The following is a 27,181-nucleotide window of genomic DNA, read 5'->3' as shown; positions in this document are numbered from 1 at the left end:
AGTGAAATCATATGGTATTTGTCTTTCTCTGTCTGACATATTTCACTTAAGATAATACCCTTTGTGTCCATTTATGTTGTTGCAGATAACAAGATCTTGTTCTTTTTCATGGGTGGGTAATAGTCTGTTGTGTGTATGTGTGTGTACACACCACATCTTTATCCATTTCTCTATCAATGGACACTTAGGTTGCTTCCATATCCTGGCTATTGTAAATAATCCTGCAATAAACATAGGGTTGCATATATCTTTTTGAATTAGTGTTTTTGTTTTCTTTGGGTAAATTTCTTATGGAATTACTGTGTCATATGGTATTTCTATTTTTAATTTTTTGAGGAACCTCTATACTGTTTTCCACAGTGGTTGTACCAATTTACATTCCCACCAACAGTGCATGAGAGTTTTTTCCTCTACATCCTTGCCAACACTTGTTATTTCTTGTCTTTCTGATACCAGCCATTCTGACTGGTGTGAGATGGTACCTCATTATGGTTTTGATTTGCATCTCCCTGATGATTAGGGATGTTGAACATCTTTTCATGTGTCTGTTGGCCATCTGTATGTCTACTTTGGAGAAATGATTTTTAAATTGGATTATTTGTTTTTTTTGGTGTTATGTAAGTTCTTTTATATATTTTGGATATTAACCCCTTATCAGATGTATGATTTGCAAATATCTACTCCCATTCAGTAGGTTGCCTTTTTGTTTTCTGTGCTTGAGGATTCTTTGCAATTTTCACTAGTATGCTTTGGAGATTTTTGTTTTAATTTTAGAATTTGTAGATGTACCTCATTCTTTTAATTGCTGCAGAGTATACAATGGGATGAATATATCATAGTTTATTTAGGATTTTTGTTAAAAACAATCCTGCAGTGTGTATCATTGTACATGTGGTCTTATGAACATAGGCAAATATTTGTCAGATCGTAACATGTTTGCATTCATTTTAATATGGTCTGCCAAATTGCCTTCCAAAAATCATTACTGTATGAGGGAATTTATTTCCCCACCTTCTTTAACACATGCTATTAAACCTTTTTAACTTTTTCTTAAGCTTTTTAAACTTTTGCCATTTGAATCTGTAAAAACTACTGTGATCTTTTAATTTCTATCTCCCTAATTGCTTGTGAGGTTGAGCTCTTTATATATTGGATGTACTTTTATTCTTTAAATTTTTTTTTTTAAAGATTTTATTTATTTGACAGAGAGAGACACAGCGAGAGAGGGAACACAAGTGGGGGAGAGGGAGAAGCAGGCTTCCTGCTGAGCAGGGAGGCTCTATCCCAGGACCCTGGGCTCATGACCTGAGCCAAAGGCAGACACTTAATGACTGAGCCACCCAGGCGTCGCTTTAAATTTTGTTTTGTATTCTACATCCATTATTCTATAGCATTGTTTTTCTTAGTTTGTAAGAATTATTTACAATTTGATTTTGGTTATGTAAGTAATACATGAATATGTTTTTAAACCTTTTCTAATAATACCTTTTAAACCTTTTCTAATAATTTTTCAAAATTTTCTTGTAGCTTTTGCATGCAATTTGAATATCACTCTTAATTACAATTAAAATTTTTTATTGATTCAAGTTAGAAAAATGTATACACTTACTGATTTGCATGGTCAAAACTTTCACTTTAAACATATATTCTCTTATCTATCTAATCAGGTCACAGATATACTTTTCCTCAAAGCTTCAAATTTAGCTCATTCATATGACAATGTGATATTGATTAGAAAATGTAAATTATATTACCATTTTTTTTGTCTTTGATTATTGAATGTTTGGCAAGCATTCCTTTTCTTTGAAAAAAATGTTGGAGTTAACAGTACAATAATTCTTTATAAAACTTTCCATGACTCAACCAGTGAGCGCTGGTGAAGAACAAAAAACACATCATTAAATGAATTGTGTTCTCTTTTTTTTTTTTTTTTTTAAAGATTTTATTTATTTACTTGACAGAGAGAGAGCGAGAGCAGGAGCACAAGCAGGGGGAGTGGGAGAGGGAGAAGCAGGCTTCCCACCGAGCAGGGAGCCCGATGTGGGGCTTGATCCCAGGACCCTGGGATCATGACCTGAGCCGAAGGCAGACGCTTACCGACTGAGCCACCCAGGCGCCCCTGTGTTCTGTTTCTTTTACCAGTTCAGTAGACTGGCAGTGATCATAGCATTTGCGTACATATTCCAAATGGCTTTGACAATGATATTCAAGATAGCTTTCATAGAGTCTACTTCCAAAAGTTGAGTACAATATTTTCATAATGTATGTGGAACAAAGTAAGAAGTGAAACATTAGTTTCTTTCTTTTTTTTTTTTTTAGATTTATTTATTTATTAGAGAGAGACAGAGATAGCGAGAGAGAGCATGAGTGGGGAGGAGAGGGAGAAGCAGGCTCCCTGCCAAGCAGGGAGCCTGACATGGGGCTCAATACCAGTACCCCAGGATCATGACCTGAGCCAAAGGCAGACGCTTAACTTACTGAGACACCTAGGTGCCCCTTGTTTCTTTAAAAACAAAAAGCAACAACAACAAAAAACTAAATTGCATAAATCCACATTTTAATTAATTAATTAATTATTTTAAAAAGTACTGGGTGTGGAGCCCAACATGGGGCTTGAATGAACTCATGACCCTGAGATCAGGACCTGAGCTGAGATCAAGGTCATTTGTTTAACCAGCTGAGCTACCCAGGCACCCCTATTTATCTTTTAAACTAAACGTTGTACCCAACTTGGGGCTCGAACTCACAACCCCAACCAAGATCAAGAGTCGCATGCTCTATTGACTGAGCCAGTCAGATGCCCCAAAATATTAGTTTTTTCTTTTAAAATTTCAATAAATCAGACTTTTTAACCTAATGAGCACGTTCTACTGTAGAATTTTTTTTTCCATGTCTCACTAAAATTCTTCTTCAACAGATGTAGAAGATACAAAAAAAATCTATGCCATGAATATTTGACCATGAATTGATAGCATTTCTTTGTAAATTTGGAAATCCTTTGAAATAAAATGTGACCCAAATATTCATGGGGAAGTTTATCTCTTATATTGTACAACTCATTTGCATCTGAAGAGAAGTACTTGTAATTTAAAAAATATTGATTCATTGAATCAGTTGATGTTTGATGTGTTATGTCTTATAGTCTATAGGCAGTTATTATTTGCTTAATTGTAAATTCAATAAATTTTAAAATTTAGCTCCTCAGTTCCATTAACCACACATAAAATGCTCAATAACCATACATGGCTCATGGTGCCTGCTAAAGAACAAAATTTGGCCAAGTAAGTTTGAAGATCTAATTGGTTTTATTAAAGAATTCATGGATTGCGCACCACCTCTTCTAGCAAGTTGAGAGAGACACTCCCAAGCGTTGTATAAAATGGAAGGTTTTTATAGGAGGGTGGGGCAAGAAAGTTATTAGCAAAAGAAAAGGATTGACAAGGCTGTTTTCTAGTTCTAGGGGACCGGGTCTTATGCAGAGTACCTCATATTTCTTTGGGGGAGAGAGGGCCTGGGGGAGAGGGGATCCATATGACAGACTCACTGGCGCTGGTGGAAAGAAAAATTTCCTGACTGACCAGTTAAGGCCACATTTCTGGGGGAGGTTGAAACTGCAATTAGTATGGGTATTAAGCCCCAGTTTGGGAACTTGGTCTAAGTGACACTGTTTAGGGCCTGTGGTTTTCTTTTCTTAACACTACTGTATTAGGATAATGGAGTTCTAGACGTTTTGGTAGTGCATTTTCTTTTTTTTTTTTTTTAAGATTTTATTTCTTTATTTGACAGAGAGAGACACAGCGGGAGAGGGAACACAAGCAGAGCGGGAGGGAGAGGGAGAAGCAGGCTTCCCGCGGAGCAGGGAGCCTGATGTAGGGCTCTATCCCAGGACCCTGGGATCATGACCTGAGCCGAAGGCAGACGCTTAATGACTGAGCCACCCAGGCGCCCCTTGGTAGTGCATTTTCATACATATGTATGTACCTACCTACATTTTGTATCTATGTATATTTTTTCTGTACCTACAGAAATATTTAGCTTTGGGTATTTCTGGTAAACCTAATGGAATTATATTTGTATGTATTTTTCTTTCACTTGCTCCTTTCATCTGCCATGTGTTTTGGAGCTTGTTCTGTCAGTACATAGAAATGTACCTCTATTATTTTAGTGCTGCCTAGAGTAGACCATAGTATGGGCATATTCTAGTGATTTTTATTGTCCCCACCTGATGTGCTCTTAGATTGCCTTCAATACTATGCAACTTCATAGAATGCTCTGTTCTTCCTTGTATTTAAATATTTTTCTAATTTAGATTCTGAGAATTAAAATTACTGCAATTTTAGAAGTTTTCACATGTAAAATATTAATACTCTCAGACTGCAAACCAAAATGCCGTTTTACACTCCCAAAGAGAACTCCTTGCCCTGCACCCTCATCCACTTGACATTTTCAGTCTTTAAGAATTTTGCCAATCTTTGTGGATGAAAATCATTTTTAGTGTACATTTTTTGATAATTAGTGAGATTTAATGGTTTTTCATATTTTTATTAGTATTTCATTTTTAAAAAAAGTTTTTATTTATTTATTTGACAGATAGCGAGAGCAGGAACACAAGCAGGGGGAATGGGAGAGGGAGAAGCAGGCTTCCCGCGAGCAGGGAGCCCGACTCAGAGCTTGATCCCAGGACCCTGGGATCATGACCTGAGCCAAAGGCAGTCGCTTAACAGTTGAGCCACCCAGGCGCCCCTAGTATTTCATTTTTAATACAATACCAGTTATTTATTCCAAAAATAACGAAGTATTATCTAAAAACAGTATATATCCTGTGTTCTTGCTTTCCTTTGAGTAACTTTGGTCAGGTTGTTGGGGTGGGTCAGTTTTCAGTTTGCATCTCCATCATTTGCATTTTTATTTTCTGCAATTTACTGAGCAGTAAAACTGCTTAAAGACTATGTTAGGGAGGAAGAAATATCCTCTGCCCTTCAAGGTATTTTTAGCTGGACTAAGAATTAAATTGACATGAGACAGATTAACAGGAGAAAATCAAATTTAGTTTTGGACATATGGGGAATCCACACAGACATGAGATTCTAAAGACAGGGAACTTGAGGCTTATATGACATCCTGAGCTAAGGAGGGGGTTTAGGGGTATTGGGATACAAAGGGGAGGAAGACCTTTAGCAGGAAGGTAAGGGTATATGTATGGAAAACAAAGGTTGCCCTGTTAGAGAGATACAGTAGATATGTTTCTTAAGGAGCAATCGCTGTTTTCTTCCTGCTACGGGCTCCTTTCCAATGTAAAATTTAGGCAGTTGAGAGGGGAGGTTAAGAGCTTTTCCTGAATCTGCTGGATTTTGATTGCTTTGAACTCAAAGTAATCTTCATGCCAAAGTGGCCCATTTTTGTGGCCCTACACTTGTATATGAGAAGAAAATAGGCTTTTTTTTTTTTTACCTTGTTTATGTTACATTGTTACATACTGTTATGCATACATTTATTGTGTTTTCAGACAGGGATTAGAATTGCAAACTGGTGGCCTTGCAAATGGCTAGACTAGCTGTTAAGTTTTGTTAAAAAACAAAATTCATCTGAGTAAATTGTGATCTTATTGGCTTTATTCAGTGATTTAGGAATTGGGCAGCATCCCATTTAACAGGTAGAAAGGAGCTCTAAGGAGCTGTACAAAATGAATGACTTTCATAGGCAGAAGTGAGTGAGAACAAGGAAATTATCCTGGCAAAAAGTGGATTGGTTGTGTTCACTTTCCTTTAGGAGATGGAAGGAGTCTTTCGGGCAGATTACCTCACTCGTGCTGATCACATAGTTCTTGATTGGTTTAAGATTCCATTTTTGGGAGAGCCAAAACTATAATTAAGTCTCAGGTGACGTGGGGCTTAGCATAAGTGACTCCATTTTGAGCCTGGTGTCTCGTTTTTAAATAGTCCAAATTGTATGAATATAGCAAAATAAAAATCCTACAATTTAATAAAAGCAAATGCCATTTTGTTGTGTGCAGTCTTAAGCCATGATTATTCTGTTCTCACTGTGAATGGTGTTTTTTACACATGATAAAGCAGGCTAGCATATTCACATACGTTACAGCTAGAATAATCGCTTCCTTTAAAAACATAATTTTTATTTGATTTTCAGAACAAAAATTTTTTCCTAAGTAACTGAAAAAAATGTGGCTACTGTAGACTGTAGAATGAAGGAGAAGCTTAGCTTTACTGTGAAGTCTGAGTCTGGGTGGGTGTAACCTAACTAGCTAGAGGATATGCAATTGCTGATTGACAGCAGGACCAGCATTATGCAGATTTGGTAAGAGAGAACAGCAGCTCAGAAAACAGTGATTAGGGGCTCTGTTAGGAATCATTACATTCATCACTCATATCTTTAGTTTTTCATTTTCCTGTCTACTGGATTTATAAACAAATAGTACAAAACAGTTCCTCTTTTGTTTTTATTAAAGTGATAACTGCAATGCAGTTTGTCTATCAGCTAGGCATACATGTGTGGAAATTCGATATTCTCACTAAATTAGCTAATTTTTAGCTGTGTTCCATGTTTATCTCTAGACCTTTGTGTATTAAATCCTATCTCGAGCTGTTCTCTTTATACACAAGTGTGTTTTGCTTGTGCCTTCCTGTCTTCTTCAGTGAGAAGCTTTATGTAGGTCAGGCTTGGCTTAAGCAGATTTCCTGAACCTGCGTCAGCTTAAGCTGGAGGAATTTTAATAAACCCTCCCCTGTAGGCGTGGGCCTAAATGAGGCTAGCCTAGTTAAGCCTGATCTTTTTCTGTTTGTGAAAAGAGCTGAGCAGAGCTGAAGGCTGCTGCATGGTGGTTTCAGAAACTGCCTACTTAATTTGAAAAGAACAATGGTAGGAAAGGCTAGATCTTCCAATTTTACCTTATCTGAAAAGCTTGATTTGCTAAAGCTTGTGAAGCCATATGTTAAAATTCTCGAAGAACACACTAATAAACATTCAGTAATAGTGGAAAAGAATAGATGTTGGGATATCATAGCAGTAAACTATAATGCAATTGGAGTAGATCGCCCTCCTCGAACAGCCCAGGGCCTACGCACCCTTTACAAAAGGCTCAAAGAATATGCCAAACAGGAGCTATTGCAGCAAAAAGAGACCCAATCAGATTTTAAAGGCAATATTTCTGAGCCAACCAAGAAAGTTATGGAGATGATTCCCCAGATTTCCAGTTTTTGCCTGGTAAGAGACAGGAACCACATACAAAGGTAAGCTTTATTTTATTTTCTTGTGGAAAATTATGGCGCCTCCTATCTATTGGGCTCTGGCTTAGTTGTGATAGAGATATGCATAGTAAGCATCCCCACTACGGGAGCAATGAATAGTGTCTTTGTTTTGCTTTCTTAAAAAAGAAATGTGAGGCTATAAGGAATTTTTTTGCTGCATTTGATTTAAGCCACTTTTTATTGTCTTCCCCTCCCCCTTCCCTCTCTCTGTAGTTTTTAAAAGTAAAGGTTAGGGAGGAATAAATGGGATGAAATTTGTAACATAATCTCATAATAAACTTTTTAAGCTTTAAATTTAAATTGCTAATTAGCTTCTGAGAGATATCTTTTTCTTATTTCATTTAAGATTATATTTCATTGGAATTTTCAATTTTATGTAAAGTTAGCAGTTTCAGGAGAAATGGAACCCTTGTTTTTTAATGAATTGTTACTGTCTGCACTTTAGTGAATATTAATTGAGCTAAAAACCTAAAATAAATAATTTAGTAAATTTATTAATGGCATGATTGTATATATTAAGACAGTTTAAATTATTTCTAACATATTCAAAATAAAAAAGATAAATACAAGGAAAGGAATTTAATGCCTAATTAGGGATTCAGATTACTTAATAAAAAGTTTTTGTTTTTTTATTCATTAATGGTCTAGTTTCACTTTGATCTTGAGTCAAAGAGGAAAGGGGTAAGCACTCCCATACTATTTTGTAAAGATATGAAACTACTAATTTTAGTATATGAATAAGCAACTAAGTTCTTACAGGGATAGAAAGGTTTTTTGGTTAAATTTATGCTCTACATAGCTACTTGTGTGGGAATCTTCAAAACTTATCTTATTTCTAATTCAAATTTTAACCCCTGGCAAAAGATAAAAATGGCAGCTGCATTCTTTTTCTGAACCATTTAGGGTTATTTAAACAAGTTGTAAACTTGTTAGTTGAGGAATATTTCAAACAAAGACTTTCTTCTTGGTGGGAAAGTCATATAAGAAAATTATTGATTACCTGTGAAGTCCTTTTGAAGTTAGGAGAGAAATGGGCAAAAAACTTATTAGCCAAACTTATTTGTTATTTTTATAATTCACTAGGGTAATTTTTTTGAGACCAGCTTCTTACCATATACTGCTTACTTCTAGTAGATAACATAGTAAAAAAAAATCACCAGTGGGAATCTGGAACGTGGATGCAGTGTATTAATTCATTAGTGCTTAAAATGTTCTCTGTGATGAGAAATGATTAATCCTAATATGCTGGGTATCCAAAGAACTCCACAGTAGGACTTTTATACAGTACTACTTGTTAAAAATTTGTCCCCCTCAAACCATAGAGAAAACTGGCTTTTGCATTACTGGTATAAAACTACCTTTTGGGTATTAAGTATAGGTTTTTATAATTTGAAGACTATACATAGAACCTGTAGTTTTAATTAGTTGTATATTTTAAAAATACAGTGAGTATAGTAGAAGAAATAATATACAAGTATCTATTTACATTTTGACTGTAACCATATTCACAATCAGTCTTTTGGGATAACAACATTGCTCTGATAAAATGAGTTATTTAATTTATACATTACAAAACCTACTGTTTAAGCAAGAACAGCTTTTCCTACTTTAGAGGAAAGAATATTAGAAATATGCCACTTAAGTGCTTATTTGTGTTAGTGTCCACATTGCCATTTTCTCTGTATTAGCATTTTCATTTATTTACATATTTAATGTGCTTATTACTTACTTGAGTGACATCTTGAATCTTAATTCTCAGAAGTTTATAATCTGTAATCTTAGTTATGCTATATAAATATGCCTGTTAATCTCACTAAACTCCATTCTTAGCTAAGGAAAATATTACTGCTTATATTTAATATATTTAAAGATATATACCTATTTTGTAAGGCTACCTCTATAGTGTATTGATATATTTCCTCATTTTTACCTCTCTCTAGTATCAGATTATATTTTGTGTTTTTGCAGTCTATTTGATCTTCAAAATTCATAAATTTTAGAAGTCCTTCCATTTATCCTTTTTTCTGACTTCTCTAAAACATTCTTTTTTTTACTTTGTTATGCCTACTTATAATGTTTCAACGAAAATGGAATGGGATATTTTAGATAAAAGGCATTTTAAAATTTACATGAGAGTATAATGTCTATGTCTAATAGTGAGTCTTATACTCCATTATACATATACTAATTTGGATAGTAATTATGTGGATTTTTAAAACTTTCATTTTCATTTGTAGTTTTAACCTTTTTCCTTTCTAGGAAAACATCTAGGGATGTTAATAAAGGGAAGCCTTACTACTTTGAATTACATTGATATTGTATTGATATTGGTTTGTTTTTCTTTTGAAAAGCGTAAGATGACAAAAAGAATGAAAATTAAGGAATTTATGTAATCTACAAATAGATTTTTCATAACATACTATATCTTATTATTTATTTGTATCTCTTCAATATCTGATATTTCTGGCAATTTAATGCCAATAGTAAGTGATATACGGGGAGTTTTAATTTTTTTCCTTATGTTCTGCTTGAACTTGTTCCAGCATTTTAATCATCTATGTAGGGTGAAGGTATTTTTAACTGTGTTACTTATTTATCATTTGTAAAATATTCTTTAATGATTCTTTAATGTTAAGTATAGCATTTTTTTCATTACTGTTCCAATAATCTCTTTCTCCTCTATAACTTATTTTTAAGTTAGGCAGAAGCATAAATTTAAAAAAACCCTCAAGAAACAAGATTATATATTCTTAATTAGTGGCTTCATGTTATTTATAAAATTGGTTTTTTAAAAAAGTAGAATTTTAAGATATATTGTGTTTATGTCATAACCAATAATGTTACATCAAAGTTTAAATTATGCTGAAACTAGTTTTCTCTAATAGAAGTGCATATTTTATGGAAATTACATGTAAATTTAACAGACTTTCAATATATAGTATATAAGCCACTTAAAAATAGTTCATTAAAAAAACCATTTTTTTCAGTCATTCAACATGTGATGAGCACCTGCTAGGTCCCAAGTACAGTATTATGCTAGGTGCTGGGGATACAGTGGTGGATTTGAGCCCTTTCCCTGTGAACTTTACGTGACTGATGGTTGAAAGACTGAAAGGGCTATGGAATCAAGTAATTTAGGATAGGTAAAGGATAAACACCATGGTATCTGAAATTGTATAGTTAGGATAATACCCTGATTATTGGGCATACCCAAAGCCATACAAAAACTTTCTTTTTTTGGACAGATGTAGAAATCAATACCTCCCATAGATGACTTTCCATTATCCTAGGAGTCATGGACCTTGGTGATTTTTAGATTTTTAATCAGTCCAGGAGAGCAGAAGCAGGGGATCTAGGGCTGAGGTATGGGGATAGCAAGGCCCAAAGTACAGTAAACGGCCCTTTATGCCATTTAAGAAAGTTAGGCTTGTAGGAACATGTGCTGTCTCTTTGAAAGCAAACAGAGGCTTTTCTTTTTATTTACCTCATTGGCCTTGGGTAATATTTGTAATTTTTTGTCCTTTTAAGAACTCAATTTTAAAGTTAAGGATGTGTAAGAGCTATATGTATATATTTTTGAAATTTTACATGTGGTCACTTTAATTTGTTATTCCAAGGATTAAATTTTTTTTTGTTTCACTATTTTCTTTATAGCTCTAAAGCTTGACACTTTGATGTATACTAAATATGAAATTATGCTATCAATATACTCTTGTCTTCATTTGATTTACATTTTATAATGCTTTTTTGTGTGCTGTAGTGCAAACTTGGATGAGGAAGCACAGGCTGGTACGAGTTCACTACAGGTAATGTTGGATCACCATCCAGTTGCTATTACAGTAGAGGTGAAGCAAGAAGAAGACATTAAGCCCCCTCCTCCACTGGTTTTAAATTCTCAACAGAGTGATATTTTAGAACAAAGAGAAGACCATGAATTAGTACATGTTATGGAAAGATCTTTGTCGCCGTCACTTTCCTCTGTTGATATGAGAATGACATCGTCTCCATCTTCTATCCCAAGGAGAGATGATTTTTTTCGGCATGAGCGTGGAGAACACTTTAGGTCACAATTAGGGTATGATCCTCAGATTCTGCAAATGTTGAAAGAGGAGCATCAGATAATTTTAGAAAATCAAAAAAATTTTGGATTGTATGTTCAGGAGAAGAGGGATGGATTGAAAAGAAGGCAGCAGCTAGAGGAAGAGCTGCTAAGAGCAAAAATTGAAGTGGAGAAGCTGAAAGCAGTTCGCTTACGGCATGATCTGCCTGAATATAATAGTCTCTAATATTTTTTTTCAGTCTTGCAATTTGATGATTTTAATTTTGGCCAAATTACTTTCATTTGGGAATATCCTGAAGCAGAATACATACTCTTAAAAGTGTTGTTAATCTCAATTGTGAAAAAACCTTTTTTGACATGATTTTCTAATTAATTTAATTTTCTTTTGAGATATATTAAAACTTATTGATTGGTTGGCATGGTTATATATTCTGTCTTCAATTTTTTTTCTAAGAAGTTTAATTGTTGGCCTTACAAAAAGATTTCTTACTTTGATCATTAAATTAGAACATACATAAATAGATATACAAACGTATATATTCTTTCAAAGTTCTGAGCCTTCGACATTTTAAATTAGAGCTTTGAAAGCTGTAGTTCAAGGTTTTTAAGTCAAATTTAGAAGCAATACTAGCCTGATTAACAGAAGCTTGCCTATATGACATTGATTATTATGCTCTCCTGTTTTTGAAGAAGTGATAGGATTTTAGAGATGGAAGGTACTTGGATATCACTTTTTCCATCTCTTCAATTTAGAGGTAATGAAACTGAGGTCCAGGGAGAACTTAGTGACTTGATGTAACAAAGCTGTTTATGGCAGAGCAAGGACCAGCACTCAGTTTTTGTTTCTTTGTAGTTTTCCCCCCTGCTGTTCCATAGAAGTAAAAATCCACTAAAATGTCTTCCTTATGAAAAAATTATGGAAGTGTTTATTTCATTACAATTGCTTTTAAAGATGCATATAGGTTACAAAACCAGGGGACTTATCAGTTACCCCCAAACTTCTTCCCTTTTTTGTCTAGCAAAATAAGATGTTCTTTTGGAACAGTTATATATTTTGGCTATAAGATTTAATGTCTTCATTCATTTTTAATGTCTTATTCTGAAAAAAGATTTATTTTACAGTAAAAATCACAGTAAAAAAGTTTTAATGAACAAAATTAAAATTCTACATAGAAATAGCAAAAAATAGTTATGATTTATTCTATAATATTTTTGTAAATACTGCTTGTTTTAGTATTTGCAGAAATAAATAAAATCTCAATTCTTAAAGCACACATTAAATTTAAGTTAAATCTGGGGCTCATGGGTGGCTCAGTTGTTAAGCATCTGCCTTCGGCTCAGGTCGTGATCCCAGGGTCCTGGGATTGAGCCCCACATTGGGCTCCCTGCTCTGCGGGAAGCCTGCTTCTCCCTCTGCCCACTCCCCCTGCTTGTGTTCCCTCTCTGGCTGTCTTTCTTTCTGTCAAATAAATAAATCTTAAAAAAAAAATTTAAGTTAAATCTTTAATATATATATTCCATTTTTGCTGGTGCTTTGTTGAGGAAGAATTTTTAAGCCAAGCTTTAGAATGGAGTTCAGAATTTTAGTATAATGGAAAAGAATGTTTAAGTCAGAGTGAGCAACATGGAAAAAGGCATAGAGAATAGGAGTGAATCAGGGTATACAAGCACAAATACAGTGGTAGGCCAGATGATTTTAAGTGGGTGTAGAGAGGGCCAGTTAGGGCTTGGTTACCTGGACTAGGGTTAAATGAGTAGCTACTGTTTAGCTCCAGCAGAATTTTTACATGCAGGAATAAGCCGGAAGTCTTCATTTTTATGTGAAACTTTTCAACTTAAAAATGTTTGCAAATAATTCAGAATGTTTTAAAAACACTACACCCATGTGAGTGGGCCTCATTCAGCCAGTGGGCTTCCAGTTTGTGGCCTTTGGAGTAGAGTAATGGTTTACCAAGGGTAGAGCTGAACAGTAACATCAGCATCACTTGAGAATTTGTGAAAAATGTAAATCCATTAGTTTTCAATCAGAAACTCTGGAAGTGTAGCCCAGCAATCTGTTTTAATAACCCTCTAGAGATTCCGATGCAAGCTGATGTTCGAAAACCATTAGAACAGAGTGTTTGGAATGTAGCTAGGTGCCTAAATCATACTACAGTCTCAGAAAAAATGTGTTGAAAAGAGAAATGGTTGAAGGTGAATTGAGGGACATCAGTTTGGAAGTTGATTGGTGCCACATTATGGATTACAATGAATGCTATTTTTAAATAATCACAGTTGAATGTACAATGGGAAGTCATTGAAAGCTTTTGATTAGAGGGATGTAAATTAAAGCTCTGAATTAGTGTTATAATAGCATTTATGTGGTGGGCATTTAGTTAGAGGAAATTAAATCCAGAATTTAGGTTATGGCTATTGAAATAGAATAAAAATAAAATGGACTTTCCTGGTACTCTTTTAGCTTGTTGATTGATTAATTTCATTGGCATTTTATATTTGCTATTAGAGTTAAATATTTTATTATAAAAATGCCTTGAATATGTAATATGATGTCTCTCTTTGGTAGTTTTCGTCTTTATGTTATGACTTTTCTTTGAACCTAAACACTGGACTCAACAGATTAGAATCTTATAATTCTAATTTAATGTTTTTACAGTATAACTCTAGTAATACATCCTTAAAGTAGTCAGTTTTAACTTTATGAAATTATTGAAAGCAAATTACCATATGTAATGGAATTCATATTATAATCTCAGCATGCTACTCCTCAGAATTGATGTGAATGTTCAATTTGAATGTTGACTTAGTGCAGCCACATCAGTTTTCCAAGCTCTGTTCTGTGGAACATTAATTCCATGAGATGTTTCTAGGAGATTTCTATGTTCAAAGAAAGTGCAACACATATTTTTTTGTGTGTGGTTAGGTTCTAAAATCAGTATGGAAGGTAAAAATGTACATACAAAATTGCCCTTGGAAGTTTTTTTCCTGCCCATAAAATAGAGTAAGCATAGTCTTCTACCATCATATTTTCCTCCAGCATTGTTCAAGATTGTTGTTTCTTTGGCTGCGTCAGGTGACAGACTCCTTAACATTTAGGGACTGAGTAGAATAAAAAATTTTATTTTTACATATGTTTAAATACCAGAATTGTACTCATTTCAGGGAGTTTACTGCCGCCATTTTTCTGAGTCAATCTTGTTTAATTTTAATTTGCCAAAATTTAAATGCCATGGTCTTTACCTATGAAATGTAATGCCAGAAAACATAGGGAGGAGTGATTTTATTTTTAAAATATAGACTTGATTCTGTAGAAGAATATTAAATTGGAAAAATAAGCTAAGTCAAAATATTATTTCATCTAGTATATTAGTAATTGGATAGTAGATAGGTTATTTTTGCCACCTTCCTATCTTTTCTTATCCTTGTGATCTTAACACATTGTTATTTTTACAACTTGATTTTCTTTTAAATTAGGTATAATTTACAGTGGCATCTTGAAAAAGTTAATGAAGCTCTTTCATTTCTAAAAATGCCATTAGAGGGGTACCTGAGTGCCTCAGTCTTAAGCGTCTGCTTTTGGCTCAGGTCATGATCCCTGGGTCCTGGGATTGAGTCTCACATTGGGGCTCCCTGCTCAGCGGGAAGCCTGCTTCTCCCTCTCCCACTGCCTGCTTCTCTGCTTACTTATGTTCTCTCTCTGTCAAATAAAATCTTCTAAAAAAATTTTTAAACATGCCATTAGATTTCGTAAAATATTCAAAATAAGTACTTTGTTTTTTTGTATGAGACATAAACTTGGTGTTACTTCATTTTTGAAAGATTTCACTCTACCCTGTTGCATCTTTACTTATGTGAAAATGTTTAGACTATGAATTTTTCCATGTGCCTTCTTTTAGAGTAATGTCAAATTTTAAATAGACATGTTTAAATAATTTATAGTGTGATAAATTGTATTTAATATATACTGTAGATGATGGTGGTTAAATACTTTGTTAATACATATTCTTTTAAATACAGGGTGATACATTGTACTGCTATGTGTACTCTTTATGTGCCATAAGACAAAGAATTTAGTATCACTGAAGTAAAATTTTTTGATGAGGCACAATTGAAATAGATTTATTTAAATAATTGTGTTTATAGTAGACACAAAATGTACCATGTCTAAATATCATAATATATTTTTTCAAATGTTAAGATTCACAAATTCTTAAAATCAATTTAGTATTTGATGATGAGTTTGACAGTAAATATTTAAAAATAATGAGATGAAATATGGTTGTAATACTTAACAAATACAAAAAAGTAAATTCTTAAGATCTACAACCTAATTAAATGTTAACAGTCATGCTAAATCTTTGCGTATGATTTTGAGAAATTGATTCAATATATTTTTATATATCTTAAATTGATTAAAGCTAGTAGCTGTAATTTGAGTTTGTATTATTTTTAGTTTTCAGTTGCTTTGTAAGTAGTGAAAAGCCAAATAAATAAGTAAAATAAAAATATCACCCAAGTTAGCCCCCCAAATTTAAACTAAAATAGATAATATCATTAGACTTATACTTTGTTAGTACACCTTTCATGTTTTAAAATTATGTGTAAATTTACAAAGATTAAGAAACTCTTCACATAGACAAAGTTAACATTTTACAGTAAACATTCATGTGCCTACCACCTAAATTCTACAGTTACTGTTTTGCTATATTTGCTTTATCATGTATCCATCCATCTATCCATCAATTCATTTTTAAAAATAAAATGGTTATTTAAAACAAGTTGGAGAATTATTTAGAATCTTTTATGCCTAAACACTTCAGCATAAGTATTATCAACTGGAATTCAGTATTTATTTGTGTGTGTGTGTGTGTGGTGTGTGTGTGTTTTGGGTAAGATTTGCAAACGTGAAATGTACAAATCTTCAATAATGACTTTTGACAGGTGACTCTACCTGTGTACCTTAAATCCCTATCAAGATTCAGAATGTTATTATTACCCCAGAAAGTTCTTTCCTGCCCCTTCCTGATCAATCCCTTGGCACCTCAGACAACCATTGTTCTAATTTTTAAAAAGTCATAGATAAGTTTTGCTTGTTCTAGAACTTTATATAATTGGAATCCTACAGTATATACCCTTTGTTTCTCTTTTCTTTTACCTATGTTAATGTTTTTAATACCCATGTTTGTTCACCGTCTTATAGTAGTTCATTGCTTTCTGTTTTGAGTGGTATTCCCTTGTATAAATATACCTCAGTTTATGTATCCATTATCTTTTGATGGACTTCTGGACTATTTCCAGATTATGGCTATTATGTATAAAGATTCTGAGTATTCTTGTGTAAATTTGTTGTGGACATAATGCTGGATTAGGGAAGATCTATATGTTTAAGTTTTTAAGAAACTGCCAGGCATTTCCCCAAAGTGATTGTACCATTTTATGCTTTAACAGTGTATGGTTTTTTTTTTTTAAATAAACCTGTGCATGCTCAATGATTGGAATGTCAGAATTGAAATTAATGAATAACTTTTCTGATTTTTTAGATGAGTTTAAAATGCTGAGCAGAAAATAAAAAAAATAAAATGCTGAGCAGATAGTTTTGAGATCTGGAAATATTGTAGTTTTATTGATTTTTTTTTTTTCCTATTTTAGCCTTTACTGCATATATGCTTTGACAAGAGGTACTGAGAAATGTGATGAAATGTATAGTCCCTGCCATGCTCATAAAGTATCATTCTGAAAATACTTAATGCAAAGAAAGATCTTCTAGGTTTATTTTATTCATAATGATACTTAGATGACATTAAATCTCTCTTATTAAGAAAGCTATGGGGGCGCCTGGGTGGCTCAGTTGGTTAAGTGTCGGTCTTGGTTTTGGCTCAGGTCATGGTCTCAGGGTGCTGAGATTGAGTCAGGTTGGGGTCTGTGCCCAGCGTGGAGTCTGCTCGAGATTCTTTCTGCCTCTTCTTCTCCCCCTTTCCCTGCTGATGTGTGTGCATGCAAGCAGGCGCTCTCTATCTCAAATAAATAAAATCTTTAAAAAAAAAAAAAAGATAAAACTATGGATGATTACTGGTTCAGAGGAATTTGTATATTAATGATTGTAAATTTTTTAGTGTAATAAAAACTATGTTTCAAACCTTTATGTTGTATTTATATGTTAATGTATGTTAAAAAATATGGTAGGCTTTAGTAATTTTAAAATACAATTTGGGAGAGTATTTACAGTCTTTGTTGAATTTGATTAGGTGAGATTTTTTTTTTTTAAAGATTTTATTTATTTGACAGAGAGAGACAACAGCGAGAGAGGGAACACAAGCAGGGGGAGTGGGAGAGAGAGAAGCAAGCTCCCTACTGAGCACGGAGCCTGATGCGGGGCTTGATCCCAGGACCCTGGGATCATGACCTGAGCCGAAGGCAGACGCTTAACGACTGAGCCACCCAGGCGCCCCGATTAGATGAGATATTTTAAATTTCATTCGTTCTTTTGAAAACAATGTGTGTATTTAGAATTTTTTTTTTTTTAAAGATTTTATTTATTTATTTGACAGAGAGAGGCACAGCGAGAGAAGGAACACAAGCAGGGGGAGTGGGAGAGGGAGAAGCAGGCTTCCCGCCAAGCAGGGAGCCTGATGCGGGGCTCGATCCCAGGACTCTGGGATCGTGACCTGAGCCGAAGGCAGGCGCTTAACGACTGAGCCACCCAGGCGCCCCTGTATTTAGAATTTTTGAAAGAAAAAATATTAAAGTCTTGGCTATATGGAATGTATAATTAAGCCATCCAACTGTAGAGTAACTATGCTTAGGAATCATTAAGATGATCATATCCACTATCAATATTAAAATGGCAGCATCTCCCCCTTCCTCTTTTATCAAAGCATGATTTTGAACATTCTTACTTGTGAATCTTGCTTATAGGCATTCAAATCTCTTGTTTATATAACAGACTATTTTTTTGGTGTTGATTTGCAAAGTACGTTACAGGGTCAAGGGGAAATAGAACGATTTAGAAATAAAAATTACAGTTGGAGTGGGATTGTTAGGGATGGTTAGTCTAGAATGTAGCAAATTAGTCAAAATTTTATGTATTACAGGTAGTCTAGATGTAGGAGGGTTTTGCTCCTTATATGTTTAATTTCTAATATCTTTATTCTACTCTTTGGAATTTTCTCTTTTTTTTTTTTTTTTTAAAGATTTTATTTATTTATTTGAGAGACAGAGAGAAACAGCATGCCAAAGGAGAGGGTCAGAGGGAGAAGCAGGCTCCCCGATGAGCAGGGAGCCCGATGCGGGACTCGATCCCAGGACTCTGGGATCATGACCTGAGCCGAAGGCAGTCGCTTAACCACCTGAGCCACCCACACGCCCCTGGAATTTTCTCTCTTCACTGCCTTAATGGCCTACATTTAAAATGGGACTAAATGGGAAAGGAACCAAGACATGATGATGATGATGATGATGGTAGTTAACATTTAGGGAGTATTTATTACATGTCAAGTACTGTTCTAAGGGTTTTACAAATAATAACTAATCTAATGCCCACAACAAATCTGTGAGGTGGATATTAGTATTACATTCATTTACAGATTCATAAACTGGCATAGAGTGGTAAGTAACTTGTCCAGGGTCACTTAGCTTGTAAGTGGGAAAACTCAAGATTCAAACCCAGGTGGATTAGTTCATGCTCTTCTCCTCCTCCTACTGTTCTACAGAAGAAAGGCTGTATTTGAGAATCTGTGGGGTTTTTTTTTTTTTATGTTATGTTAATCACCATACATTATACCATTAGTTTTGATGTAGTGTTCCATGATTCATTGTTTGCGTATAACACCCAGTGCTCCATGCAGAACGTGCCCTCTTTAATACCCATCACCAGGCTAACCCATCTATGGTATTTCAAAGTTAATTATAAGTAATTTCTGAATTCTCAGTTTATTGTCTTCTATTTATTTTTTCTTGGCACAAGGAGGGTCCTGGACATAACAAGTCAACTCTTTAGTCTTTGGGAATGTAACAGGGTATTTGACTGGATGTTTTTCCAGCTATTTTGATGAAGACATACTTATTACCCTTGTTTTACAGCAATCTTGAGCAATCACATTTTCTTCTTGGATAATGTAATAAAAGATAGGAACAAATTTTAAAAATGCAAAATGGTATTATCATTCAATGCACATGGACTACTATTGGTAGAAATAATGCAAAGACAAAACTAAAGTTAGCTAAAATTGCATACCACAAAATTTTTTAGAGTTCAAAAACTGATCGAGCATCCCTTTTTTGTTAATCCTAAAAACCCTCAAAACTTTATCTGGGAAACTCCAGGTTGGTAAAGCAAAAATAATCAACAAATGATAACTACCAATTACCTAAAAACTGATAAATTTTCTTGACTAGAAACTGATGGAGTAATACAATTTTGTTAATATTTAGGTATTCAAAATTTGACGTAGCAAAACTGCATTTGGTAGAAATTATGGTTTTAAAAACTCATGTTGGCAAAAGCTATAATCAGTAAAATATGATTCATAAAAAAGTGACTGAGGAATCAAATCTTTGTTAAAAAGTTTACATGGAAAATAATCCTGAAGGTAACAGTTCATAAAAATGAAAATAAAAATGGGCAATGATGGAGATGAGTTCATAGTTAATTTCTAAAGCTACTTTCTCATGAAAATTAATTTTAAGATAATTCTGTTTTAGTATTTTTATAAGCATAAAGTCAGATGTACTTTGAGTCAAAATGGCAGTTTTGAAAAGTACCTATTGTTCTGGGCATCTGGTGATGAGCAGAATCAAAACACCTTCCTCTCAGGACTGGTTTAGTGGGGAAGGCTAACGTTAAATCATTTGTCACATAATTAATTGCTGAGATAATGCTGAAATAATAAGGCAAGATCTAGCTTGGCAGTTAGGGAAATTTAAACTGTATGGAAGGGGGGCGCCTGGGTGGCTCAGCCGTTAAGCGCCTGCCTTCGGCTCAGGTCATGATCTCAGGGTCCTGGGATCGAGCCCCGCATCGGGCTCTCTGCTCAGCCGGAAGCCTGCTTCTCCCTCTCCCACTCCCCCTGCTTGTGTTCCCTCTCTCGCTCTGTCTTTCTCTGCCAAATAAATAAATAAATAAAATCTTAAAAAAAAAAACAACAAAAAAAACCCCGGCTGCCTTCAGCTCAGGTCATGATCCCAGGGTCCTGGGATCGAGCCCCGCATTGGGCTCTCTGTTCAGCGGGGAGCCTGCTTCTCCCTCTCCCTCTGCCTCCTGCTTCCCCTGCTTGTGCTCTCTCACACTCTGTCAAATAAATAAATAAAATCTTAAAAAACAAAAAACAAAAAACTGTATGGCAGGGTGAACAGAAGTTGGAGGAAGAGGTAGAAAGCCCTTCGGCTAGACGTAGTATGTTTTCTTAAAGACCATTAAGACTAATGGATTTTAAGAAGGACACATAATCAGATTTACATTTAAAAATATAAATGTATATTTAAATATAAATTTACATTACATTTAAAAATAGATACATACAGTAAATATGGAAAATGGGTTTAGGGAGTAGAGGTGGCAAAAGAAGATCTCAGTAGGCCTTGGGAAGATCCTGAACGGTAGTTCAAATCAGAGATGGTGATTTGAAGAGGGGAGGGTATGGAGAAGGCAAACAGTACAGAGCTTTGAGAGCCAAATGGGGGCTAGAATCACCTGGATCTGTGGTTGATTGGCTGTGGAACTGAGAGTAAAGGATGTCAAGGATGATTTCCAACTTTTTGGCTTGAATGAGGGTGGTGGTACTCTTACTGAGAAATGAGAAAACTGAAGAAGGAGCAATTTTTGGAGAGAAGACAAGTGGGCATGATGCATAGAGATGTTTATGAGACATTCATGTAAACTGGTCTGAGGAGCAATTATGTACCGATACACAGATTTAGAGTCATGATCTGGGCTAGAGAAAAAAAATACAGGTTTATGCAGGGGTGGTATTAAATCCATGGGAGTGGATGAACTAATTTAAGGAGAAGGGCACAGCGAGAAGGTCTAGAATTCAGGTCTGATGAGCTGGCAAAGATGTTTAAGAAGAAGCAACCAAAGAAGTAAAAGGAAAAATTGAAATGTGTTAGGAAAGTTGTAAAAAAAGGGTTTAATATTTCAAGGAGTAAGTGGTCAACATTGTCCAATGCTTTTGAGAACTCTGATCAAGACTAAAAAAATACCATGTGAATTTATTGACAAGGAGCTCCTTAATGGCCTTTAACAAGGGTAGATTTGGGGGAGGAGTGGACTGGAAACCAGATTGGAGTACAGATCTTCTTTGACTTGTGGGGTTATGTCCCAATAAGCCAATCATAAGCTGAAAATATTGTAGGTCAAAAATGCATTTATACACCTAGCCTACTGAACATTATAACTTAGCTCAGCCAACCTTCAACATGCTCAGAACATTTACATTAGCCTACAGTTGGGCAAAATCATCTGACACAAACCCTATTTTGTAATTAAGTGTTGACTATCTTGTGTAATTTATTGAATAGTGAGAGTGAAAAACAATGGTTGTGAGTGTCTTGGTTGTTTACCCTCATGGTTTCATGGCAGACAGGGAGGTGTGACTTGCTGCTGCTGCCCAGCTTCACAAGAGAGGATTGGACCATGTATCACTAGCCCCGGGAAAAGACCAAAATTCAAAATTGGAAGTAGATATTTTTCCCATGGATGTTGAAAATTTACCTTTAGTTCCTAGAGTTTTAAAATGTTTGCAGTAATTACGTTATTCTACTTAAACTGAGTTTATATAACTTTGAGATAATAAGAAATTTATATTCATTGTTCTCATGGTCATGCTAGACCTGACATTTGAATTTCTCAATTTATAAAATACTAACTGGAGTATGATCAAATATTCTTTCATAATTTTTATGTACCATCTAATTTTCTTATGCTTTTATTTTTGTTCAAATGACCTTACTACTTCAAGTTGACTATCTCTAACAATGTGATTTTTATTTTATTTTATTATTTTTTTTTAATTCTAGTTCACTCAGCCCCTAAAGAAATAACAGTACCTAAAGGACAAGAAGAGGAAGAACCTGATAGCCTAGTTAAATATTTCAGTGTTGTTTGGTGTAAGGCTTCAAAGAAAAAACACAAAAAGTGGGAAGGTGATGGTGTTCTCATTGTAAAGGGAAAGTCACTTACATTAAAGGATTTGGAAGGCAAAGACATTGGAAGAGGTATTGTGATATTCCCTGATGTTTATGATTTGGCCTAAAATTCGTATAGATCTGAGGTTACATAATTAAAATGATTGGATTTTATAAAGGGTGAGATTCAGATGCTCTTTCACTTGCATGTCTAAATTATCTCATAATAGTCTAATAACAGTCTTATGAATACTAGCTCAGTGAAGCAAATCCTATCCCATGGATTCATTTTCTCTAAAATGAAATCGTTATATACGATTATTTTGGTATTTTTCTGAGATTAAGCAGTTTGTCTTAGTGTACTCCCTGCCCCCCCCCCCCCCAGTCCAGTGCTAAATGATTAGTGTTAGAAAGATGTTGATTTCAGGAGTGGAATATTATCTAATTTCAATGATACCCAATAAAATTTTGAAAAAAAAAAAAAACAGGCTAGGTATGTCTAGATTAATACATCTACACTGGAGGTCATCATTAATTCTATTATAAAATGTTGCCAGGATGATTTGTACTAATACAAGTTAGCTCACAAATTCAGAATGCTTAATACCAACCATGTTTTTTGACATTGTCTCTTATTGTTCATTTTGAATATGGCCCATTACTATAAAATCCGTTTTGTTTTTTTTTTTTTTTTAAGATTTTATTTATTTGACAGACAAAGTGAGAGAGGGAACACAAGCAGGGGGAGTGGGAGAGGGAGAAGCAGGCTTCCCGCCGAGCAGGGAGCCCAATGTGGGGCTCGATCCCAGGACCCTGAGATCATGACCTGAGCCAAAGACAGACGCTTACCAACTGAGCCATCCAGGCGCCCCTATAAAATCCGTTCTATATGTTCATTCATTCATTCATTTAATAATATCATACTTTATAGTATGTAACTGTTAAGTGCCAAGCACTATGCTAGGAGTAAACATTCAAAAATGGATATAATTTCTAGTTTAGTGGGGATAAGGCAAATGTAATTGATAGGAGGCAGTAAGATAATTGTTCCATTGAGAATTTTACTCCCTGCGGTGGGAGATAGAAGGAGCATTTAGGTCTGCCTAGGAGGCTGGGGAAAGCTTCATAGGAGTTAATTGTTTAAGGTAGTATTTGAAGATAGTTTTGTAGGGTATGAGAAAGGGGCATACATAAGAGGGAATAGTATATACAAAGGCACAAAAGGAGAGAAAACTACTGGTTCAGCATTTCAGGAATGTAGTATGTGAAGGTCAGTGACAAGAGTGAGAGTTGAGGCTGAACTGAATTATCTGCAACAGAATTTTATTATAAAAATATTGAGGGTTGCCTAGGTGGCTCAGTCGGTTAACTCTCTGACCCTTAGTTTTGGCTTAGGTCATGATCTCAGGGTTGTGGGATTGAGTGCCGCATTGCGCTCCTTGCTGGGCAAGCCTGCTTAAGATTCTCTCTCTCTCTCTCTTTCTCCCTCTCCTCCTCCCCATCTCTCTCTCTCTCAAAAAAAAAAAAAAAGTCACATGCTCTACCTACTGAGCCAGCCAGCAGCCCTAGCTACATTTTCAATAATTAAAAAAGGCCTTGCTTTCTCTAGAGTTTGGCTCATTTTTATAGCTTTATTATTTATTCCTTCTGATTTTTTAGTTTTTTTTTTTTTAGACAAAATGATAAATTATGTTTTCATTCTGGTTAATGGGTTATACAAGGATATTTGCATTCAAAGCACAGTTTTCATTCTGTACAGTTATGGGAAGGTGACTATGGTATCACTGATTAAGTCATCTTAGGGTATCCGTAAATTAAATTCACATTCTCCCCTCTCAATTTAAAGGCATTGCATATAAATTCAAAGAGCTTGAAAAGATTGAAGAGGGCCACAGAGTGATGATTGGTGGAAAAGAAGTAGAAGTCATGGGTATAATCTCTCCAGATGATTTCAACAGTGGCAGATGTTTTCAGCTTGGAGGAGGAAGCCCTGCTATCTCAAGTTCTTCTCAAGCTGCCAAGAAGTGTTTCTCTAACCCCTTCAAAAGTGTTTGTAAACCAAGTTCAAAGGAAAATAGACTGAATGGTTTCCAAGATTGTAAACCACGCCATGACCCACATGTACCAAGTAAGATGTAAAAAATAATTTGAATATTCTGTTTTTACTGTCAAAAGATATTTGGCATGTGAATTTAAAGTTTAAGTTTTGTTTAAAGTTTTCAGATGAAAGTATATATTATTCAGGTAACAACTGAAATAAGGAATAATGTTGAAGTTGTATAATATAGTTTGGGAATTGTATAGGTAAATGTATAATTCTAAGAATACAGTAATGAAAATGTCATATTTTGTGTTGAAGGAAAAATACACAGATTGGAGATGTATACACACACATTCACATATATATACGTAATGATTTTGAGTAATATCTGACATCTTCAGCAAAAAGAAATATTAGTCAATTCGTGAGTCAGGATTATGTTTATACTTCTCTTTTGATGACTGTATGTCTTGATAGCATACATTAGTGTATTAAAATGTTGAATGGTGGGATAGCAGGTAAAGAATTTAAATTTTACTCATGAGAATTCAATTTAATGAACTAATTTTCACATTTATGAATCTAATTTAAAAATCATATTAAAAAATAAACCCTTGCCTGTTTTTTTTGTTTTTGTTTGGTTGTTTGTTTTGATTGTTTATGCAAGCAGGGATTTCTTCGGTGCCTTTTTTTGCATTGGGCCCAGTGGTAAACTGTTATCAAAGATCTTCTCATTTGGTGAGGAGGCAGTGGATGTCAAAGTTGGGGTATAGAGTAGGCTGCTTTCATATTAGTAGTAAAATAAAAAGTACATAAAGCAACGTAATTATTTTTTGCAAGTATTATGGAAATAGGATTTTTGAAATAAAGGGGCCTTTGAGATCATTTAGTTCAGTCTCTTTGCATTTGAAGAAAACTGAGGCCAGAAAGATGAACTGAAATTGCTGAAATTAAAATAATTATTGACAAATTTGGGATAAAAACCCCAAATTAAAATTCCTAACTCTACTGGGTGTTATACACAACTAATGAATCGTTGAACACTACCTTAAAAACTAAGGATGTTGGTGCGCCTGGGTGGCTCAGTTGGTTAAGCGACTGCCTTCGGCTCAGGTCATGATCCCGGAGTCCTGGGATCGAGTCCCACATCGGGCTCCCGGCTCAGCGGGGAGCCTGCTTCTCCCTCTGACCCTATCCCCTCTCATGCTGTTTTTCTCTCTCTCTCTCTCTCAAATAAATAAATAAATAAAACTTAAAAAAAAATGAAAAGAAAAAAAAAAAACTAAGGATGTTGGCTAACTGAACATAATAAAAAAAAAATTCCTATCTCTATGTGAGCTTATCTGAGACTTAATTGAAAGGGAGTGGAAGCTTCTGCTTCTGCTTTTTTATTTTTTATCCAAATATTTTATCTGTCCTGCCATCTCTTTTAACAGGCTTCCTTCTCCTTTATTCTTCTTTCTGTTTGTCTTCCTTTTACATAATAGAGGGATATGGGGAACCAAAAGAATAATGTGCTTATCCAAAGACGTGAGTTAAGAGTCCCAATTTTGCCACTGAACTAACTGGTTCTTTGACTTCTTGGGGGTAGTCACTTACCTCACTCATGGCTTTGTCTCCTCAAGTCTACAATGTGGGGTGAATCACTGCCATAGAGACATAGAGTGCTGCAAATGCTGTGTATAATACTTGTTGACTGAATGAAAAATTTTATCGTGATTGTATATATATGTGTACATATACATATGTATGCGTATAATATAATAAGAACCCTTTGTGTATGTGGTAAATAGTTGATGATGCTCATTTATTTATTTTGCCAAGGGTAGAATTAGGTTGTAGACTTAAAATGAAAACATGAAAGATTTTAAAAGCACTAAGTGATGTGCTTCATTATTGTCAAGATAGAGAGGCATTTTAAAATTTGAACGGGTGTCCCATTATTATTAGTATTATTTTAAGATTTTGTTTATTTATTTGACAGAGAGAGACACAGCGAGAGAGGGAACACAAGCAGGGGGAGTGGGAGAGGGAGAAGCAGGCCTCCCGCTGCGCAGGGAGCCTGATGCGGGGCTTGATCCCAGGACCCTGGGACCATGACCTGAGCCGAAGGCAGACGCTTAATGACTGAGCAACCCAGGCGCCCCCTGGTGTTCCATTATTGATTGGTCGTTTTAAGTTTTACCTTTCTTGAAGATGGATGCTTTGTTAGTTGACTTAGATTCTATGGTCCTTCTTGCTTGAGAAGTGAATTCTCCTCACCTCTGTCTTCTCTTTTTTCCCCTTTGTGCTTTTCAAAAGAGAAAAAAAAATGGGGCCATTTCTTGGTTAGGAAAACACAAGGAATATATTCTTGCTTTGCTACTGGAATATAGAGGAATGCTGGGGGCTGAATTTTCCATTTTCACTCCCTAATCCTCTACCTGCCAGGAATTGACCTCAAAAATGGGAGTTCCTTTTAGTTGCTCAGAAACCTAGGAAGATCCACAGAAAAATTCCCTCTGGGTGACTGCTAATGGTAAACATGACCAAACTGTCATTCCTGTGACTGTATTTCTGCATTGGTGGATATTAATTTAATCTCCTGGAACCTGTTTTATCTTCCATTCTCATTTCTGTCCTTCTCTTTTTCCTTTTTGTTTTATTTTAAAAATCTATTTCATTTTTTAACCATGATGTAGATGTATAAGTATATCC

General features: G+C 34.8%; 2 protein-coding genes across 4 annotated transcripts in view; both read left to right on the top strand.

The window, feature by feature from the left end:
- Window positions 1-27,181, top strand: part of RAD54B (RAD54 homolog B) — a 93,727-nt gene that overhangs the window by 33,678 nt on the left and 32,868 nt on the right. For all 3 annotated transcript variants that reach the window (XM_035011536.1, XM_035011535.1, XM_035011538.1), the window contains 2 exons: window positions 22,336-22,533; window positions 24,290-24,571. In XM_035011536.1, the coding sequence (XP_034867427.1) occupies window positions 22,336-22,533; window positions 24,290-24,571 (480 nt within the window). The remainder of the gene's footprint in view (window positions 1-22,335; window positions 22,534-24,289; window positions 24,572-27,181) is intronic.
- On the top strand, window positions 6,719-12,422 carry FSBP (fibrinogen silencer binding protein). The gene is made up of 2 exons (XM_035011539.1): window positions 6,719-7,247; window positions 11,026-12,422. Exons 1-2 carry the CDS (start codon window positions 6,874-6,876, stop codon window positions 11,549-11,551), a joined length of 900 nt encoding a protein of 299 aa, XP_034867430.1. The 5' UTR covers window positions 6,719-6,873; the 3' UTR covers window positions 11,552-12,422.

The sequence above is a fragment of the Mirounga leonina genome, unplaced genomic scaffold, assembly GCF_011800145.1.
Source record: "Mirounga leonina isolate KUSES-001 unplaced genomic scaffold, KU_Mleo_1.0 Mir_165, whole genome shotgun sequence".
NCBI classification, from domain to species: Eukaryota; Metazoa; Chordata; class Mammalia; order Carnivora; family Phocidae; genus Mirounga; species Mirounga leonina.
The sequence above is the reverse complement of the archived record's forward strand: the minus strand, read 5'-3'. Positions and strand labels throughout refer to the sequence as shown.